Source organism: Brachypodium distachyon, chromosome 1 (assembly GCF_000005505.3).
Source record: "Brachypodium distachyon strain Bd21 chromosome 1, Brachypodium_distachyon_v3.0, whole genome shotgun sequence".
Taxonomy (NCBI): domain Eukaryota; kingdom Viridiplantae; phylum Streptophyta; class Magnoliopsida; order Poales; family Poaceae; genus Brachypodium; species Brachypodium distachyon.
Genome location: NC_016131.3, coordinates 66,080,792 through 66,101,330, shown reverse-complemented (window position 1 = coordinate 66,101,330; position 20,539 = coordinate 66,080,792). Strand labels below are relative to the sequence as shown.

Below are 20,539 nucleotides of genomic sequence, written 5' to 3'. Positions count from 1 at the left end.
CTCCAGGTTTCAACAGCACTCAGCACGCGGCAAGATAAGCATACATGGATATCAGCATATGCAAAATCGCACCACAACAGAAGCCCCAACACATCACACCAACGCCTAAAAAAAACAACACACAAAGGTTTTTGCCCGGTTTTCTGAGAATTAACTGGGCCCTCTCTTCTGCTTAATTAATGACTCCGGTTCGAAAGAAAAAAAAATCTCTGCGTACAGGATAACAAACAGGAAATTCTGCGTACAGGATAACAATTCTCCCAGCACAGAGAAAACAGTTTCACGTATGCTCAGTTGCTCACCGCAAAGCTTACAAGCCCATTGCCAAGCATGCGCTATATCTGCAGATAACTGTCCAACATTTGATATACGCAACAACAATCAATCAAACAGGAGTGCGATGCACTGTGCCAACAGCAGAAGGACACTGATGTATAGTTTGGCAAATTGAACATTCCATGTATCTTCACCCCTATAGGCCCTGCCCGTGATTCTTACCAATAAGGTTGCAAGTCTTCGGAGAAGTTGCTGTTGCAGATGCATGTGATCCCATCATGATTGCCAATTCAGAAGTATGGGGAACACAAGACAACAAATCGCGGAGGAGGTGCTTTCACTGTTGAAGCAGTACAATTATTCGTCTCGCAGCACGATCATGAGTTCTCCACCTTGACTGAGAATGCTGTCCAGAAACTCAATTAGTTGTTCTTTGCCCTGAAACTGCTTGGGTGAAGAAAAATCACTGTCCAAGTTAAACCAGATACCATCAATGCTCCGAATTGCCACCCAATGCCTGCCGGTCCAGAGCCCCCTCAACCTCTTGACAGGCACATTGATCATCAGACCAACCAGTGCTCCTGCATCCAAATCTATTGAAGATGCCCCCTTTCGACGATCATGCCAGACTACATTTGTCTTTCTAGTTTCTAACGCTGTGATAAGTACATTTACGTCGTAGTTCCCAGTTAATGCATTGTGGTGTGGCTTAAAAATCAATGATAGAGGAGTCCATTTGTCCTTGTTCGGATCAGTAAGAACAAGATTTTCAGAAATACCATCCAACTCAGCTCGGGTGAAAGATTCCTTTTCCTGAACCACACAGAACACAATTTATACAGTTAAAGCATGGTGAGTCCAGATAAAACCAGGTGGTGTGGGAGCAAAGGAATGGATAATACTCCCTCCGTTCCATAATTCTTGTTGTGGTTTTAGTTCAAATTTGACCACGACAAGAATTATGGAACGGAGGGAGTATTTGTTATCTGCCTGTGCTCTTGCATGTTGCAACTACTATTTGTTCCAAATTCACCTCAGAGGCAATTTAAAACAGCATCTAAGTAAACGAACAAGACCGAAAGTTTGTCTATTGGTTATCAGCTAGGAATTCCCAAATTCACCTCAGAGGCAACTTAAAACAGCATCTAAGTAAACGAACAAGACCGAAAGATTTGTCTATTGGTTATCAGCTAGGAATTCATGATTCATGTGCGCACCTAGCTAGCCTTCAATACATTTGGTGGAACAGAAGCGGATGAGAGCTACACATTGAAGTGTCAAAACAATTGCGAACAGTGCTCACTGAATGGACCGATAATTAGGTCGCTGGCGCTTTCAGATGACAAGGAGCATATTTTCTGTCTGTTCAGTATGCCCTGATTTTTCACCACAACACAAGCAGTGATAGGAAGGTGGAATCAATTTTGTATGAAAAACATGTCCACCATCGAGTCATCGACAGTACGAAGGGAGGACAGCTAGAACACAACGCTCAACTACTATAACAATTCCTGCCGAATAATTCGACTGCTCGGGGCTGTTTGGAAGAGTGAAGTCGGGTGCCAATGTGAATAATTAGGTGGACAATCGGAACTTAATTTACGTGCTCTACTGGAAATCTTAAGACCGCGCAAAGTTCTCAAGCGAAGCTACTCTAATCATGAATAGGCAAGCAGGCCTGATAGGCAAGAGCACGAGAAGATGGCAGTAACGGGAGGCCGGAGGGTCACCTGCATAAGGTTGTTGAGGGCGTGGAGGAGGCAGAACTGCATCCTTTGCCTCTCGTGGTAAACCTTGCTGCTGCCGCCGCTGCTTCCCACCGCACCTGATCCTTCCTCGTTTTGGTTTGCTTCTGATTTGGCTCCCGGCTCCATGCCGCTGCGATTGAAGTGGCAGGCGGGGTTGGTTTTTTTTTAGCCGCAGATTAGAGAAGGGAGCGGCAGGGCCGCAGCGGATTCGTTCCCCGTCCTCTCCGCCGCGCCAAACTAACACGGAATTTGTACCGCCGCCGCCTCGATGGGAGCCGAGTAGGAACCTCGTCGACGCAACACTAGGTACAAAACAGAAAAGGCAGGGGTTTCGCCAGATCGTGACGCCGGCACACCGTCCCCTACAAAAACAGAAGAGTACAGAAGTTTGCGAGGAGCGAAGGAGACGGGAAAAGCCGGCTAGCTATACGGCGTCACCGTCCCATCTGTTTATTTACCTTTTTTTCCTTTCTTTCAGAAAACAAAGCATACGAGAAATCCAGGGACTTCTTTGCAGCTCAGGATTTCCAAACCTAAGAATAGAAGAAACATATCATCATGTAAAGATTTCACGACTTTCTAAAATTCCTAGAAAACCATAAAACTCTATGCAGGAGTACAATTTCACAGGAAGCTAAGAAGAACAAAGACATATCCAAAAAACTAATAAATCAGGAGGTCAAATCTCTTGCCCCAGATTATACAATTAGTGTAAAAATCACTTACTTACATCGGAAAGGTCATTGACAACCCTCCGCAAGATTTCACGCGTTCGAAATGCCGTCAGGTAACTTGTTAAAATCACCTACCCGCAAAAAAAAACTTGTTAAAATCACCGGTAGATGTAATGACTGATTGTTTGTTGGCACATTAGTGCATCGATAAACATCTTATCATTAATTTTGTAACAGTAACATGGTATATTTACCATTTGTGAAGTCTCAAGTGTTGAATACATCAGCCAAGCAAGAAGAGAGGGAGGATAGAAGAGAGGGAGGATATAGATCCAGGATGACTACAGCAAAAAGTCAAAGGAGTATGCATATTCAGGCATGGCGGCATCCAGACCTGAACTTCTGCACGATGAAGCATCCGAGGATGCGTTGGGCCGTTCTGGACTTCCGGTGATAAACAACTAAAACATCGCTGTATGGTCTTCTCCTGAGGAATATACTGTCTGCGCTTTCTCACAAGAAGCCAAGGTGTGAGATATCCGGCAAGCTGGGGAGTACAAACTCCTCTCGCCGCTCTCCATCAACTCAACTGGAACGAAACCTAAATTTGAAAGGAAAAGTGAAACAGAAAAAATACCTGGATAAGAAAAAACAGAAACGAAACCTAGCAATTCCCCAAAAGTTTTCACAGCTGAAGACGGGTGGGTGATCTCATAGTGGTTGGGGAATCTCACTAATCAATTCGATTTGACTTGTTTAGAAAGTTGAGTATAACTTCGTTTAAACTTGTCCTAACACGGAGTATTTTACGAACCGCGTTAATAAAAAGGTTGACGAGAGCCACGAGCGGCAGCAGTACTAGTGCTACGGTAGGAAGAAGTCTGAAGAGTACTTCAAGGTGGGGGAAACAGAGAAGAGCACGGGACCGAAGGAGACCACGCCTCCCCCGTCTCCCTCCCACTACGATCCAAGGAGGCCAGCGAAGGCCGCCGGAGTCCAAAATTTTCGGGTAACCTAACGTACAGCCGCGGCGATTCACGGGCTGGCGAAGCGGAGCGAAGGGAAGCAGGCGCAGAGATGTCGGACGCGCTGATCAACGGCCTCGCCGGCGCCGGCGGCGGGATCGTCGCCCAGCTCCTCACCTACCCCCTCCAGACCGTACGTCCCGCCTCCCCGTGCTTCGATTGCTTGCTTGCTTTGCTGCCTGCTTCTGGTTCCTGAGCGGAGGGTCTCTGCGGCAGGTGAACGCGCGGCAGCAGACGGAGCGCGACCCCTCCAAGCCGGCGTTCAAGGACGGCGCCGTCCGCCAGATGTGCCTGGTCCTCCCCCCAAACCCCTTCTCCTATTTCATCCCAACTGACGAGTAATCTCGCCCTGATACGAGTCTAATGCTACCGTGATCCCCGATTCTGCTGTAGTAGGTCGTGAGGAACGAGGGGTGGGAGCGCCTGTACAGCGGCCTGCCGCCCTCGCTCGTCGGCACCGCGGCCTCCCAGGTTGGTTCTCTGGTTGGTCGATTCGCTGACTTCCTGACTTCGTTTTGAGATGCTTTACACGTTTCTGGATTGAATTGTTTGTGCTATTAGGGTGTCTACTACTACTTCTACCAAATATTCCGGAGCAGGGCGGAGGCCGCGGCCCTTCGGCGATCAATTGGAGGGTTTGGAGATGGATCCGTCGGGATGCTTCAATCGCTCACTGTCGCTGCACTTTCTGGGTAATTCCGAATTGCTTGTGCATCTATTGTCGACCTCTTGCATTCCATTGTCTTTTCCTGGACATAATTGCTGCAAGCCCATCTGCGTCCTAAATGGTTACTGCTTATGATCACGAGAATTTTGAGCTGCTGATATCCAGTTTGCACCTTGGCCTTTTGCAGATGCGTTAATGTACTTCTCACAAACCCAATTTGGGTTGTTGTTACACGAATGCAAGTAAGCAAATGCAAGTTTCTTGAGGGGCAGTGTTTTCCAATCAACTGCTGTTAGGGAAATCATTTGGTAAAACATCGTGAAGCCTAATCTATTTCTTGTCTGCAGACTCACAGAAAGACTAACAAACAGCAAAGCCCTGCTCTTGACAAGGCCATACAAACTGCCCCAGTTGAAAACATCCCTCATAAAACTATCAACATTGTATGTATCTCAGATCATTCTCCCTGTAGGGATAACATATACTATTCGTGTGATTACATTTTGCCGAATGCTGCGTTCTGTTTAGTAGTTTGTGGGATTGTAAGGGCGACTGGCTCATATTTAGATAGATTCAATAGAAGCTTCGTAATTATTTTGCATCTTGAATATCTATCTGAGGTTTTACATGGATATGCATGTTTTAGTTTGCAAAAGATACTTCATGTACAGCAATGTTACTTTTGTTGGAATTCATCACTATGCATTTGTCGTTTCTATCTAAGCTACAACCTTCAGCATCAGCTAGAAGCCTATAAGGTTACCATCTAGGAATGGAACACATATATCGTGATAATAACTGATATTTAAAAGTCTGATAAAATCCTCCCTTGTTTTTTGCCTTTATTTGAAGGCACCTAGTTGCTTAGAATCAGCATTGCTTTAAGTTTAGTTAAGTATCAGGTTCTTGGTTCCAAGGGTTGTCACGATTCACTAGCTCAATATTACTAAGCACTAAAATGATAAATGATATATTCTTCACACAACACTGTTTTGATGCTGTACTTCCTGCAAGTATATCATACAACAGAAATGCAGATGGTTTGTATCCTGGAAAAACACATGCTCTGAGCTGACTCTTTCATCTTGTAAATGCCGAAAAATGATTGAAATGTAACTAACACAACTTATGTTTTAACTAAAGTTAGGGCAAACATCTACCTATTTTAACTAAAGCTAAATGCACATGCGTTGCTACAAAATGAAAGATATATATTACATATATGGGTTGTTTTAAATATTTATGTGCTCATATTTTCCAATTTTATACTAAATAAGAATTCTCTCAAAATATAATATTTAATTGAGAAAACATTTACTCCCTCCGATCCATGATAAGTGTCGCTGATACATATAAGTACCACATTGAAAGGGTGTCAATCAAGTGATTGTCTAACAAGCTAGGGATAGTCTCGGTAAGGTGAACAGACAACCACCAAGTCGAATCTTTATAATTGTATATGTAAATGTAAAGAAGTTAGGGCAAAAATCTACCTATTTTTCATTCTACACTGCCTCTTTGTCAAGCTAGTCAAATGCATACCTTGCTGACCTGGATTGTTCTATGTATGTTTTTCCTTTCTTTTTAATTTAAAATATTGGCCGCAGCATAATATAGGCTGACATCAGACAGTAAACATGACAACCAATAAAACAATAACTTTGAGCAAAGGTCTGAATTTTCATTCAACAGAGTGGAAGGACATGGAGAGTCATCTTGTGGTCAACATGAGAGGACCAAGATAAATAATGTACTAGTGGAATGAGATGAATATGTTTCTTTATGACGGGAAATAGTAATTTTGTTTTATTTGTTTGCTAGCTAGCACACTTGATCTTAAATACAAAGCCACTCTGAACTTCTAAATTCTGAATTAGTTTGGGGTATGGTTGATTGACTTGGCCTAGCTGCAGATTCAGGATCTTTACAAAGAAGCTGGAGTGTTGGGCTTCTGGAAAGGGGTTGTTCCAGCTCTTATTATGGTAAGTCTCTGATTTCACATTTTCTTTTTCTAATGGTCTTACAAGGGTCGTTCCACGTTTCACTTGTTACTAGGTCAGCAATCCCGCAATCCAGTTCATGTTGTACGAGTCTCTTTTGAAGAAGCTGAAGAAGAGACGTGCCTCTAATTTGAAGGGGGCTGATGGACTGACTGCTATTGAAGTAAGCTTTAGCTTTTCTGGTGAATTATCTCTACTAATTTTTTAGGAGGTTTAATGCATCATGAGGTGCCAAGTTTCCTGTGCTGGGGCCTGAATGCCCTGAGCATATCACTAATGGTTACTTTAGAACTTGTTCATCTACGTCACATATTCTGTCTAGAAAATTACTACTCCAAATACGTGATTTGTTGAAAGCACTTGGGCATTATGATGTGCCCCTCTAATACTAGTATCTCTTTGTTCAGTAATTATGTTATGGAATTCCTAGCCCCTAACCGCCTTTGTAAAATACATCCTCAGATTTTTCTTCTTGGAGCTGTTGCAAAACTGGGCGCAACTCTTGTTACATATCCTCTTCTAGTTGTGAAGGTGATTATTCGGTGCACCAGATATACTTGTAGCTGCTCTGCTGCATATTTGTGCACGTATATCAAATTAAGCCATGCTTATGCTGCAGGCAAGACTTCAGGCAAAGCAAATGATTACCGATGATAAGAGGCATCGCTACAAAGGTACATTGTTGGGCGTCATTCATGCTTTAATTTTGAATTAGTACTGTCACTTCAGGTCCTGTTTCTGCTAACAAGTATTTATTTCCCTGGTTACTATGCGAGTATTGACTTTGCTATCAAATATTTCATTGCACCTTGTCTTGCTTTCAGGCACATTTGATGCACTCACAAAAATGATGCATTATGAGGGTCTATCAGGGCTTTACAAAGGAATGGGCACAAAAATTGTGCAAAGTGTTTTTGCTTCTGCTTTGCTTTTTATGATTAAGGAGGAGCTGGTGAAGGGTGCTCGCTTATTGGTAACCGGTAACACCAGTCTGGTTAAAAAGTTGCCTTCAAAGCAGTAAAGATGATCTAGGTCTTTGCAAGTGTTACTGACTGATTGTATCATAAATCACGAACAGAGTCAGCAAATAGAGCCATTTGTTAGGAGAGACGTTATCAAAATGTAGGTCCTCAAAAAAGAAGGGGGAGGTTTGAACTCTAGGTTTACGGTGACCACTATTGTTCTTGTCGGAAACCGGAAGATTATATAGTCAATTACATATATTGAATAGGATGTTTAAGTCACTCGTGTAAAACATATTCCCAGATGTTGAAAAGTCGGAAAATAAGTTGGTAATGAGAGGGAGTTTCGTATGTATCTACTCGGTTTTCTTGGGTTTGTTTATGAAAGGGTATTTCGTATATATCTGAAAATAACAGGGATTTTGACTTATTTGCCTTGGCCTATCCACACCACAACTTTGTCAAAATACCAAATGGTATAGGGTTAATCCATGATCGTGACAAATTTGCACTAAAACATGACAAGTATTTAGGAACGGAGGTACTACTACGTTACGAATGTTGAAATCTAGAGGGGAAATGAGAACTTATGTCGGGTTCGATTTTACCTCGACCTGCTCTTGGAACCTGTCTAACCACTATGTATGAACCATGGGAGCTGTGTAACTTTTTTTGACGAAAAAAGATCGAAGCCTACGTGTGTAAAGGAGAAAAATGTCATCGCGGCAGGAATTACCAAAGTGTATGGCGCGACCAAGACACCAAGTAGACGAAACAGTTGCCCGACGCATACTGTTTGCGCTCTTGTGCCGTCGTCCGTGTGGCCGAACGGGTGTGGATAAAGAGATAGAACCGGCAGCTGCAGCGGCAGCCCGTCTCCTCCTCCCCCGTCCGTCTCCAGCGCAGCGCACCGAGCGCCGTAGCGCCGCCACAATGCCGGTCTCCTCCGTGGCCTCGCCACTCCTCCTCTCACTCTCCGCCTCTTCTTCCTCCTTCCTCTCCTCTTCCTCGGTCTCCTTCCTCCCCTCCTCTTCCTCCTCCCCACACGCCTCCATCGCCACCGGCAGGGGGAAGCCGGCCGCGTCCATCCTCCGCGCGCTGCGCGCTGAGGCCACCACCCTCCCAGTCATCTCCTTCACCGGGGAGAAGGTCGGGGAGGTCGCCCTGGACCTTAAGTCCGCACCGCCCTCCACCGCGCGCGCCGTCGTGCACCGCGCCCTCATCACCGACCGCCAGAACGCGCGACGGGGCACGGCCTCCACCCTCACCCGCGGAGAGGTCAGAGGTGGTGGGAGGAAGCCCTACGGCCAGAAGAAGACCGGAAAGGCGCGGCGCGGGTCCACGCGCACACCGCTCCGCCCCGGCGGTGGGGTCATCTTCGGCCCCAAGCCCCGGGACTGGTCCATCAAGATCAACCGCAAGGAGAAGCGCCTCGCCATCTCCACCGCGCTGGCCAGCGCCGCCGTGGCCAACGACTCCTTTGTCGTCCAGGAGTTTGACGAGGAGTTTGCCACGGGACCCAGGACCAGGGACTTCGTGGCCGCGCTGCAGCGGTGGGGGCTGGACCCCAAGGAGAAGGCCATGTTCTTCTCCACGGAGCTTGATGATAATGTGCGGCTTAGCGGCAGGAACATCGGCACCCTCAAGATGCTAACCCCCAGGACGCTCAACCTATATGACATCCTCGACGCCCGCAAGCACTTCTTCACCCCGGCCGCCATCGACTACCTCAACACCAGGTACGGTACCACCGTTTTTGATGAATACGAAGACGACACTGATGCTGAGGATGATGGTGAAGAGGAAGTGGCGGAGGAGCAAGAGGAGGCTGCCCAAGGTACATATAGCTATGCACGAACATTTTGCAGTTATGATTGCAACGTGATGTTTGGTTATTACTGTGATGGGTTCCTGACTAAGCTAGTAGTTTCTATGCTGAAACTGAAATCCTTTAGTTGCACTTACAAGTACATATTTAAACAGGCAGTGAGGCGAACAACAAGCAGGGATAAATAGGTTGTTAGTTCTAATGATACTCTAGATTACCATGGTTAAGGTCTTGACTCTTGACATTATCTAGTGAGGTGAATTGAATTGCCTCTTCTACTATAAACAGTTAGTGCAGTATATTGCGAATGGTTATGGCCGAACAGGCGAATGGAATTTGAAAGTATATACTCCCTCCGTCCAACAAAAGATGTCTCAACTTTCACTAAATTTGAATGCATCTATACACTAAGTCATGTCTAGATAAATCCAAATTTTAACAAACTTGAGACATCTTTTGTTGGACGGAGGGAGTATAATTGTACACTGAAATGTCAGATTATGCGTTATCCATTCACATTGCCCCCTCAGCTTGCAGCTAGACTTACTAATAATATAAAATAAAGTTCTATATGTTCCCAGTCCATGCACCTTTGATTTTAAAGGTCATGGCATAAGTATGGAAATATCATGGCTGCAAGACAGAAATATTAACATTATTTTATTTCTTAAGGTGCACAAAGGCTTGGTGCCTATTATGTTGTGGACGGTTATAAAATTTGTTCTTCCATTTTAAGGAGGTCTAAATGTCTAATATGCTTGGATCTCTTCTTAATCTGCACTACGACAAGTGTACAGTGAGGTTCTGTTTATTTTTGAAGAAGGATATAATCAAGGATTTATTTTTGAACCATGCTTCGAGATCCTTCTACGCCGCTGCTAGCTCTTTCTAGGCCTGGCATCATGGCATGTATTTTGTATGACAATATGCAAATTCTGCACTTTCGTTGTCTGTGTTAGTGTGTACCCTCTTAATCCTGTCTGCATCCTTGGGGCGTCATTTCTTCCTTTTCCAACACTAGGGAGCAGCTCAATAATATTAATACAAAACGAGCTCACATGGTGGAATTTAATCTTTTAAGCCAAAGTTATGATTAAACCGAGAAATAAAAATGAATTAAGACACATGTATATATGAATTCCATAGAAGTGGAACACAAAGAATCCTGATGCATTCCGTGCAGTAGGCTAGTAGCACAATCTGGTGCGCCACCTGCCTACCACTTAACACCTGTTCACCTGAAACTTCGTTAGCTATAGGTGCTCTTATTATTCACTTCAAATATACTTTGTCAGAACTCGGAACCACCAACTTTCCAACTGGTGGATGTCTGAGTTGAAAAAACCCTTGCTTGAGGTGATAAGAGTAGGCCAGCAGGCGGCATCAATTAGACTTTTGGTCTTCCCGCACAATAGCACGGTTATGATTACCAAGCACCATTTTGTCCTGCAAGTGGTTGCCTGCAAAAAAGATTGTATCTTCTATCTCTTCTAAATGATGAGGCAGATAGTAGTGAATCACTTTGAGGAGGCGGCTAGTAGTGAGTATGCTGGGTGCAGTAAAATAAGAGCTAAGCGTCTTCTGTCAAGCCCTTCCCTTCGCATAAAAAAGCCAAGCTGTAGTAGTACATAAGTAATTATTTATCTTTAGTACTCCCTCCGTCCCAAAATAAGTGACGTGGATTTGTATAGACTCTTTATACAAATCCACGTCACTTATTTTGGGACGGGGGAGTACAATGTTTCTACAAGTTTTTTACTCTGTAGTTGCTGCTATGCTATAGCTTTCTATTATCTAAAAATTTCTCAGGACCTTTTTTGCGTAATTTTTCCAGATGAAACTGAAGAAGCGGAGACAGACAGCAATTCCTAGGTAATTACAATGTTGTTTTTAGTTTGTTGGTTTGGGAATTGCCTCTTCCACTGAAGAAGCCTTTTTGTTTTTGTTTTGTTGTAAGTTGATTATGTATGTTTCTCACTGATGGAATATATTAGATTCTCAAACTTCACATATATTTTCTGATACATGGTCAAGTTATAATCACTGCATGTTTATTTGCAATTCTACCTGTTTACAAGAATTGATGTTAACCAGCTGGTTACCCCTTTTTTTCAAACATGCTGATGATTGACAGGATTTCATATTTCTTATTCCTGAAATTTGCTAGATATGCAATGTTATGACCAATCTTCTGTTGAGTGTGCATGGCTGCTTGGGCCTGATTCTACAAGCCTGACTGGCTGCATCTTATTGTTCGAACAAAACCTTGGCCAATAGCATGACGGGCTGGGCCTAGCTCAACTTGGCCATGGAGTATGAAAATCATATATTGAGTTAACTATGATCTAGAAATCCCCGGACCAGCCATAAACAACAGATCATTTTGATCAGATCTACTTGCAGATCCACATAAGCATCCTAGTGCACCTCTAATAAAGAATATGCACACTTATGCTAAACTTTGGTCTTCTGTTAAATTGTTAAGCTGTCATTTCCTAATCTCACATAAGTGTTATGGCCAAAGTTGGGCATTTCCTTAAAAAGGTGTTAAGTCTGACGTTTTACAATGCATTTTGGGGGACCTACTTACCCTATTTACCCTGCTTGCGACAATACTAACAAATTATCTGTAAGATTATGACTGACACAATGATCCACTATGGTCATGGGCGGAAAAGAGTAAGAAACTTATATTTAGGTTGAGCCAACATCAGTTGCAATGATTTTTATGGTTTTGCTGGATAAAAGCATCCTTATTAGTGTACTATATTAGTCCACTATGGATGAAAAGCAAGCAATTATGGGCGTGGGACCTGAGCACAGTATTTTTATCCATTCTTGTGGAACACTAGTCGTGCAGAAAGTTTATGCAATTGATTGGCTCCGAGTTGGTCCACTGGTGATTAGTGGAGTAGTACTAATTTTCTATAGAAATTTGAGGTGACCATCCTCTCTTTCCGGCAAGTTGGCTTGATTTTCCTCTTGGACTGGCGAGCTGCAGTTACGCTACCTCCCGTGTGTCGTTAAAAGTTTGACATGTCGCTATCCTCTGCCCCATCTACAGTTTTTGTGGCCAAAATATGCTACAGAGTTGCTTGGAGGCCAAAGTTTGAGCTCGATCTTTATGTGTTTTCGGAGCTAAGCTAGGTCAAGTATTTGCTTTCTTGTCGAATGCATCAGATCTGCCTTTGCACTAGATTTTTTTTTAGCTGACAGCGCTAAAGCTAACTCCATCATGATTCTCTGCTCGCATACGATTCTCGTACTCACTTTCGCTATAGAAAAATTCCGTAGCATTTCACCAATTTAAAATGGCTCTAAAGCCTTAAACACGCACCCAACACATTCCCGCAGCATATAGATGACATTTACATGACCGATCGATCTAGCAACTTTCCAACCGGCAGCGGCATGTGCACTGCTCCATGTCTTCTAGTGCCCACTTTTATTCTCTCCCCCCTACGTACGTCGCACAAGTGTCCTTCCGCTGAGCTTGCCGTGCGAGCGTGACCGTGCATGGCCGCGAGCTTCCGGTTCTGCCTAGTCTCTCTTTTCCGCAAAACTTCCCGTTTCTGGTCGTGGACGCGCGACCTTTCGGAGCCCGTACCCGAGCGGACACGGAGAAAGCACCCGCGCCGCTCGCCTCGCCCCCATGTGGGGGGCTTCGGCACTGCGCTTTCGCCGAAAGCATCCGCCATCCCAACGAACTTGACGGCTGCAGCCGCTTTCCATGGCCAACGGTCGAAAAGCACGCTCTCCTCCTCCTCCCTCTGCCGTGCCGTGCGGCGTGTGCCAACAACGCTTGCGCTTGCTGCTTGCTTGCTCTCTCTCGCTCGCCGCGCGCAGGCCTTTGCTGCCCCTAAACTCCATTATTAGCGATCTGATCTCTTAACAGAGCGCGGGCGACTGTCTCGTTCAGACTATGCTAGTACAGTAAACCCGTAGTTAAAATTGAGACGATGGCTCTGCCACCGTCGTTGGTTGTGTGAGTCGAGAAGGTTCCGTTGCGTTCCGGTTAATTAACGTGATGGTCCAGAAAGCGTCGCCCATTGGTTACCTCATATTTAAGAGAAAAGGTGGAGGATCGACAGTTAAGCAAGGGCAATTGTTTCCGATCCAAGTCCTCTTTTGTACACATCACATCAAATCTATGGACGGATCCAGCCCATGCCAAGGATGGATTCCCTGAGGTAGGCTTAACCTATCCAGATTCCAGCGCTACGTACGCACCCACTCGGCCACGGGCCACCCCCTGACATCTTTATCGCTAACAGATCACTGTTCGATGACTACCTCACATGCCGCAACTTGTCCACTGCACCTGCACAGCACGGGTGCACGCAACTTGTGCGCCTTCCTTACTTACTTCGTGCACAAGAGTTACGTGAGGTTCCGTTCAGTTTGCTGATCGTCAACAATTGGTCGCTCACCTGCACAGTTTGCTCCCATGCTGTGTGGAACATCTATATATATATACACACACACACAAAGTCATGTTTAAATACATCCAAATCTTCACGACATTTTTTGTTCAAGGAAAGGAGCAACAGGGAATTGATGCACATGCTAAACTTGCAATCCATGCAATACTGCCACCGGTTAATCAAGTAACAGGCCACCATCTTGCTTGTGTCATGTCAGCCAGACTCAGATTTTAAAACCATTTTCCAGAATAATATTAGTATCAACGAAAAAATAATGGCTGACTTATAATTCTTATAATCAACGAAAATGTTGATTTAATGTTAAAACACCAATAATATCAAGATGAAACATTGGTATCAGAGTAAAACAATAGTATAAACAGAATTACACTAGTGTTTTACTCTGATATCATAAGGCTTCTCTCACATGTCTCCGTTCTCTCACCTGTTTCCGTCAACATTAACTCCCTTCGTTTAGTCATTTTTACGCTAGTATGAGGGAGTTAATGTTGAAGTGTAAACACGGAATTCATGTCACACCATTGAGGGAGACATGTGAGAGAAGCCTTATGATCTTGAATTTTAAATTTTTGAGAAATGGTTTTGTAAACCTGGATTAAGGGAGTACATTTTAAGCTGAGCACCAAGATTTGGAGTCCAATGGGTGAAGTTCTGCCCCCACGGTTCCACCTCCCACGGATATTGTTCTCTTAACACAATATCGTTTTGGTGCATCAAAAGTCAAAACACATGTTTTGGACTTAGTTTTGGTCAAACTTTTGGAATATCAATTATCCATTTCTTCTCTCTTTTAGGAGCCTAGGTTTGGTGGTCGTTGTGTTCCGTCGTGCTTAGTCAACCCCACTTTTAGCAACCATGCTCATCGTTTAACAAAAATATTTCCCTCTACCGCGGAAGACATTTTAAGGGTGCAAGTGCCTAAAATAGATATTTTTTGTTTTACGATTCCTCAATGCATGCCCGCATCTTGTCTTTGTTTTGACTTCTGCAGGTTTTAAGCTCCAAGACATATGGCTTGTATGGTCCTGGTTATTTCAAGCTTGGTTTGGAGTTCCTAGAGGGGTCCACCTTTGTGGTTTAAGTTGACATCCTAAGTCCTAACAAATCTATACCCAGCTGACTTGTTTAGCCCATCAATTCCATTATCCTGCTACTTCTCCCATCTTGTTGAGCCCATCAATTCCATTATCCTGCTAGTTCCCACGTTTCTAGCGCGCGGGTGCTAGCAAACACCCGCACAACCAATAACTGTAGTTTGGGGATCCAAGCCAACCAACATCAGCTTTTGTTTCACAAAGAAAATGGGTTTCTTGGACCTAAGGCGTCTAGATTTTCTAGGTCCTAGTATCAGGGTAGTAACCAAAATGTTAGCCCTAGCATGAGTACTCCGAAGGTACACACTCTTAACATGCCCTAGAACCGCTACATAGAGGGGTGTTGATATAAAAACTGTCTAAACCGCATGTTCATTAATTTGTACTAGCATTGTCAATAAGTTCCGGTTATTGAAGGCAAATGAACTAGGTGGATAATGGCCAGTTTCCACGGGTTGGGTTCAACCGGATTTAGACCTCACCGAATGTATATTAAGCATCCACGTCAGCAATATGTCTACATGACACATAATTAACGAGAAAACAGTCTCTTATAAGATATTGTATCTTCACAGAACCAACACAAATACATTAAAATCTCTCTCGCAAAGCTATTAATAACAAATACTAATTTGCACTGAAACCACGACAAGTATTTAGGAACAGAGGGAGTATTTTAGAATTTAGATACAATACTAATGGACGATGCATTGGGAGCTGGTATGTGTATTTGTTGTGTGGAAAGACAACATCTAAGAGACTATGCATTGCCACCCTAATCAATCTCAATTAAACATGGCATAAAAAATTGTAAGCGGATACTTATCTCATGTTTGTTAAATTTATTGTTTGTCTTTTATTTCCATGAGACTTTGCTTATCCTTCACAGAGATTATAAATGTGTAAGCAAAAGTCCACGCAAAAGATATTATTAAAGATGGACTAAAGATGGACTAAAGATGGAGTACATATCTCCACCTCGCTCGCACCATGATACGGATCATAACAGAACAGTACAAGTGTTGCATGCCATAGATATTTGCCGTCTTGAAGATTTCTATTTCTGGCGTCGCCTTGGCCATCTCCTGTGATGCGCAGACAGAGGTAATCGTAAAAGCCCTAGATCGGGCAAAAACCGACCAGCTGATGGAGGAAGGCAAGGCCGAGGCGTACGGAGATAAGATAGGCGGAAAAATATCTGCGTCCGCGGCCCCAGGTGTCAGCACGATTCGGGCGTCGGCCACCCCTATTGGCGGAGCCGCAGCACAGTGACGGCCAGGCCCAGCTCCGCCCCCATCGCGTAGCCGCACAACACCCGAAGAAAAAGGCCTGTTCGCGTCGTCCGGACGACCGGAACCCCTAAAATTTCCCCATTCCAAATTCCCCATCCGCTTCTACTCCACACCCCGCCCGCCCCACCACCGCGCCCAACCCCAATCCGTTGAAATCCGCGGCGGAGCAGACCGAGACGAGGCAGATCGGGAGGCGGCGCCGGCGGGCTCCCCTGTTATGGGCGGCGACCAGCGGCAGCTGGGGAGGACGATGAGCTTCGGGATCCCGGACGTGGCGCTAGGGCTGGTGATGGGGTGCGTGGAGGACCCCTGGGACCGCGACGCCATCTCGCTCGTGTGTCGCCACTGGAACCGGGTCGACGCGCTCAGCCGGAAGCACGTCACGGTGGCCATGGCCTACTCCACCACGCCCGACCGCCTCTTCGGTCGCTTCCCATGCCTCGAGTCCCTCAAGCTTAAGGCCAAGCCCCGGGCCTCCATGTTCAACCTCATCCCCGAGGACTGGGGCGGCTCCGCCTCGCCCTGGATCCGGCAGCTATCGGCCTCCTTCCATTTCCTCAAGGTGCTCCACCTCCGCCGGATGATTGTGTCCGACGACGACCTCGACGTTCTCGTCCGCGCCAAGGCGCACATGCTTGTGTCGCTCAAGCTCGACCGATGCTCCGGCTTCTCCACGCCCTCCCTTGCTCTCCTCGCCCGTTGCTGCAAGTAATTTATCCTCTCCCGTTTTAATTTGTTGATTTTACTTGTCGCTTGTTACTACTTAGTTTTTCGCCTTGTTTTGGTCCATCCCAGTTTCAGCTTGCTATTTCATGTTTTTTTTTCATTTTGGAAATGGTGTTTTTCTGTTGATGAGATGTTTTTGAAGGGTAAATAGATAAGTGGGATTTTATTTCCCTGAGTAAATGAAGGTAAGGGCATGCAACGTACATGATGTAAACCATCTTGGTACTATTTGGAATTTGGGGAGAGTTCTTGCTTTGGAATATGAATAAGGAAATGTAGAGTTTAACTGCCTTAATTCTAGTTTTTATAGCGGACGAGGACTTTGCATAACTTGTTTGGTTCACTAGCTAAATACTAGGCTGCTACGGAAGTTTTATTTGTATCGCATGAGTTGTTTAACCATCAGCACCCAACTTTGGGCAAAATGTAAAAAATGTCAAGAAATGCACCTATTGAATCAACTGTTCAAAATATCGTGATACATATGCATACACACATTGAATGGATGATCGTTGTGATAATTTCCTGGAGCTCAAGAGGGGAACTAGGCGCTGTCACCATCTCAGATCTTTATAAGAGAAAAAGATCTTTATAAGAGAAAAGATGAAGACAAAGAAAATATACAGATCTGATACTTGGTTCAGATAGTTTTGACCAAAACATACAATCAGAATAGTCTGTAGATTTTTAGTAGGAGCATACCTTCATAGGCTACTAGTTTTTAACTAGACATGTTTCTTGTCATGTGCAGAAAACTGGAAACATTGTTCCTTGAAGAAAGCTCGATTGCTGAGAAAGAAAATGATGAATGGCTTCACGAGCTTGCTACCAGCAATACTGTCCTTGAGACACTGAATTTCTTTTTGACGGATCTCAGAGTGTCACCAGCATATCTTGTCCTCCTTGTGCGCAATTGCCGAAGGCTGAAAACTCTGAAGATCAGCGACTGCTTCATGTCTGACCTGGTCGATTTGTTCCGTACAGCACAAACACTACAAGACTTCGCCGGTGGTTCCTTTGAGGATCAGGATCAAGGTGGGGAGAGTAGAAATTACGGAAACTACTATTTCCCTCCTTCGCTACACCGCTTGAGTTTGCTCTACATGGGAACAAATGAGATGCAGATACTATTTCCATATGGTGCTGCAATCAAGAAGTTAGACCTTCAGTTCACATTCCTTACCACAGAGGATCACTGCCAAATAGTTCAGCGCTGCCCTAATCTAGAAGTTTTGGAGGTATTTTTTGGCATATCATTTACATGTGTTTTTGCTATGTCTACTGTTTCGAGTTTGGATAGTAAATATGATATTTGAAACATGATGTGTTGATGATTTGTTTTTCCTTGTGTGTATGAACAGGTGAGAGATGTGATAGGAGATCGAGGATTAGAAGTTGTTGCACGGACCTGCAAGAAATTGCAGAGACTCAGAGTAGAGAGGGGGGATGATGACCAAGGAGGTCTTGAGGACGAACATGGTAGGGTCACACAGGTGGGATTGAGGGCTGTAGCTGAAGGCTGCCCTGATTTGGAGTACTGGGCGGTTCATGTGTCTGACATTACAAATGCTGGTCTTGAGGCCATTGGTTCGTTCAGCAAAAACCTTAACGATTTCCGACTTGTCCTGCTTGATAGAGAACTGCATATAACTGAATTGCCCCTTGACATCGGTGTTCGTGCTTTGCTGAGAGGCTGCACCAAACTCCGGAGGTTTGCATTCTATGTGAGACCTGGAGCTTTATCAGATGTTGGTCTTTCCTATGTTGGTGAATTTAGTAAGACCGTCCGCTACATGTTGCTTGGGAATGTTGGGGAATCTGATGATGGACTGCTAGCATTCTCAAGAGGATGCCCAAGCTTGCAGAAATTGGAGCTAAGAAGTTGCTGTTTTAGTGAACGTGCATTGGCCGTTGCTGCGTTACAGCTCAAGTCACTCAGATATCTATGGGTGCAGGGATACAAGGCATCTTCGACTGGCACTGATCTCATGGCGATGGTACGACCCTTTTGGAACATCGAATTTATTGCACCTAAACAAGATGAGCCTTGCCCAGAGGGCCAGGCACAGATTCTGGCATACTACTCTCTGGCCGGGGCGAGGACAGATTGCCCTCAGTCCGTAATTCCCCTCTATCCATCAGTTTGAATCTAAAACGTCCACCAGTTTGAGTGTACATACATGTTTGATGCCAGACTGTGAAACCCACGGTACAGTGCAGATTCTATATTGTTCAAAATATCTGCAGACCTGGCGTTCCTATTATGCTTTCAGTGCAGATTCCACTGCACGGGACCAATTACAGAACTGAAAGCTTGAGGAAAAGCGACCCGCTCTCAACTGTCTTCATATCTGAGGAACAACATTTCAGCGTAAGCTTAGCCCAACTGGCCAGCATGGATATGTGTACTATACCATTTTGACTGGGCTTGGACACACATTTTTGTAATAATGTACCCAGTTCCAATGTTTCTTGGCATTTTTCCTGTTTAGCTTTGCCCCCATTGTATTGTTGTTGCTCTATGAACTACCGTGTTGGATTAGTTGTTGTACCATTCAGACTTGTTACGTTTTGTACCAGCCACACGATGTCCTGGAATTTTGCTTCGACTTGCCACTGCTTTACCAGTTACGATGTTTGGACTTCTGATATTTGCTACGATTTTTGGACTTGTTGGAGTAATTTGTATCTGGATGGGGAACAAGCATACAGATGACATCGTGCCAATGTTCCTGCTTCTCCTCCGGCTTTGCCGACAGGGAGAAGAACCGCTTGATAATCTATGAGATTGTTTTATATCAGGACCAGGGAAGCTTCCCAGGATTAAAGATTGGGTGTGCGGTGTGCCTGGTTCGCAGGCAACCACGGGGAGTTTCCCGCGGTTGATTCCGGCATCGCCTAGCAGAACCAGTAGGTGTACGTCTGTCTGTGTTTGGTTGGGAGGGAGAGCTGATGAAAGTAAGAAAGCCGTAACAGCAAACGACGGCTGAACGACGTGCAATAGGAGTGGTAACTCTACTGCAGGCTTGCACGTTTTGAATAGAGCTGAACAGATCAAGAGAAGTCGGTGTTGATTGTAATCACTTTTTGAGCCGTCAGAAAGTTCTGCTTCAATCTTAGGCTCTTAGCCACAACAGAACCACTGAACCAGTAGCTTGATTTCTTTCACACTGATGGGAGGACTAGAATTGAGCTTCTCAGAAGTTCAGGAGCAGACCTTGAAACAAATCCAGGTAAATGTGAACATATATGTTAAATCTAAGACTTGAAAGAGAGTGGCCTGGTTCCACCACAAGAGTCAGACCATATAAACTACGCTCGGTTCGCTACTCTGGTAGAATTTTGGCTTTGTTTGTTCAAATTTTTGTGATTTTATCACGTACTCTTTCCGTCCCATATCAAAACTGATATCGAGCCCAACAGGCCCAATAGTAGATGAAGGGCTTGATGCACCGCTGGCTCCGAGCGCGGGGTTCGTTTTGGCCTGCCGTCTAGCCAATTTGCGGCCCGCCACAACGTGATCCTGCTTGACCGGAGCCCCACAAAATAGAAGACCGGAGAGTACTCGCAAGTCGCCAACTGTCCTCCCACGCATCGCTCGTAAAAAGAAAAAAAACTGTCCTCCCACGCCCAGTAGCTTCTGCTCAAGCCACGCTCTGCTTTCTAGCTGTCGAAACGATGCCATCTTCACTCACACGGCAAAGCCAAATCAAAGAGGGCATCGCCTCGCCCCTGCGCAGCTAATCGGTTGATTGAATAATGTACTCCGTAGTTATGTATGCTCGACAATTAACCTCTAGTA

General features: G+C 44.8%; 4 protein-coding genes across 4 annotated transcripts; 3 read left to right on the top strand and 1 right to left on the bottom strand.

The window, feature by feature from the left end:
* Positions 1-79: 79 nt before the first annotated feature.
* Positions 80-2,400, bottom strand: LOC100846139 (josephin-like protein). Its single transcript, XM_003558237.4, has 2 exons — positions 2,007-2,400; positions 80-1,089 (listed from the first exon to the last, which is right to left on the bottom strand). The coding sequence occupies exons 1-2, from the start codon at positions 2,148-2,150 to the stop codon at positions 634-636; spliced, it is 600 nt and encodes a 199-aa protein (XP_003558285.1). The 5' UTR covers positions 2,151-2,400; the 3' UTR covers positions 80-633.
* A 1,136-nt stretch (positions 2,401-3,536) lies between these two features.
* On the top strand, positions 3,537-7,711 carry LOC100845836 (peroxisomal nicotinamide adenine dinucleotide carrier). Its single transcript, XM_003558236.4, has 11 exons — positions 3,537-3,856; positions 3,940-4,017; positions 4,120-4,194; positions 4,285-4,415; positions 4,578-4,632; positions 4,738-4,833; positions 6,304-6,372; positions 6,446-6,553; positions 6,853-6,921; positions 7,010-7,064; positions 7,215-7,711. Exons 1-11 carry the CDS (start codon positions 3,776-3,778, stop codon positions 7,409-7,411), a joined length of 1,014 nt encoding a protein of 337 aa, XP_003558284.1. The 5' UTR covers positions 3,537-3,775; the 3' UTR covers positions 7,412-7,711.
* Positions 7,712-8,152: 441 nt separating this feature from the next.
* Positions 8,153-11,241, top strand: LOC100845528 (50S ribosomal protein L4, chloroplastic). The gene is made up of 2 exons (XM_003558235.4): positions 8,153-9,189; positions 11,015-11,241. Exons 1-2 carry the CDS (start codon positions 8,286-8,288, stop codon positions 11,050-11,052), a joined length of 942 nt encoding a protein of 313 aa, XP_003558283.1. The 5' UTR covers positions 8,153-8,285; the 3' UTR covers positions 11,053-11,241.
* Positions 11,242-16,028: 4,787 nt separating this feature from the next.
* On the top strand, positions 16,029-19,371 carry LOC100845226 (coronatine-insensitive protein homolog 2). Its single transcript, XM_003558234.4, has 3 exons — positions 16,029-16,719; positions 17,489-17,975; positions 18,099-19,371. The coding sequence occupies exons 1-3, from the start codon at positions 16,229-16,231 to the stop codon at positions 18,882-18,884; spliced, it is 1,764 nt and encodes a 587-aa protein (XP_003558282.1). The 5' UTR covers positions 16,029-16,228; the 3' UTR covers positions 18,885-19,371.
* Positions 19,372-20,539: the final 1,168 nt, after the last annotated feature.

Bases quoted from the DNA above. Each gene is read 5' to 3' on its own strand.
- LOC100845836 (XM_003558236.4), top strand. From the start codon at position 3,776: ATGTCGGACGCGCTGATCAACGGCCTCGCCGGCGCCGGCGGCGGGATC. The intron at 4,018-4,119 runs GTCCTCCCCCCA...CTGCTGTAGTAG, and splicing joins CCGTCCGCCAGATGTGCCTG to GTCGTGAGGAACGAGGGGTG. The intron at 6,922-7,009 runs GTGATTATTCGG...CTTATGCTGCAG, and splicing joins ATCCTCTTCTAGTTGTGAAG to GCAAGACTTCAGGCAAAGCA.
- LOC100845528 (XM_003558235.4), top strand. From the start codon at position 8,286: ATGCCGGTCTCCTCCGTGGCCTCGCCACTCCTCCTCTCACTCTCCGCC. The intron at 9,190-11,014 runs GTACATATAGCT...TAATTTTTCCAG, and splicing joins GCAAGAGGAGGCTGCCCAAG to ATGAAACTGAAGAAGCGGAG.
- LOC100845226 (XM_003558234.4), top strand. From the start codon at position 16,229: ATGGGCGGCGACCAGCGGCAGCTGGGGAGGACGATGAGCTTCGGGATC. The intron at 16,720-17,488 runs GTAATTTATCCT...TGTCATGTGCAG, and splicing joins CTCCTCGCCCGTTGCTGCAA to AAAACTGGAAACATTGTTCC. The intron at 17,976-18,098 runs GTATTTTTTGGC...GTGTATGAACAG, and splicing joins CTAATCTAGAAGTTTTGGAG to GTGAGAGATGTGATAGGAGA.
- LOC100846139 (XM_003558237.4), bottom strand. From the start codon at position 2,150: ATGGAGCCGGGAGCCAAATCAGAAGCAAACCAAAACGAGGAAGGATCA. The intron at 1,090-2,006 runs GTGACCCTCCGG...TGTGTGGTTCAG, and splicing joins CCCTCAACAACCTTATGCAG to GAAAAGGAATCTTTCACCCG.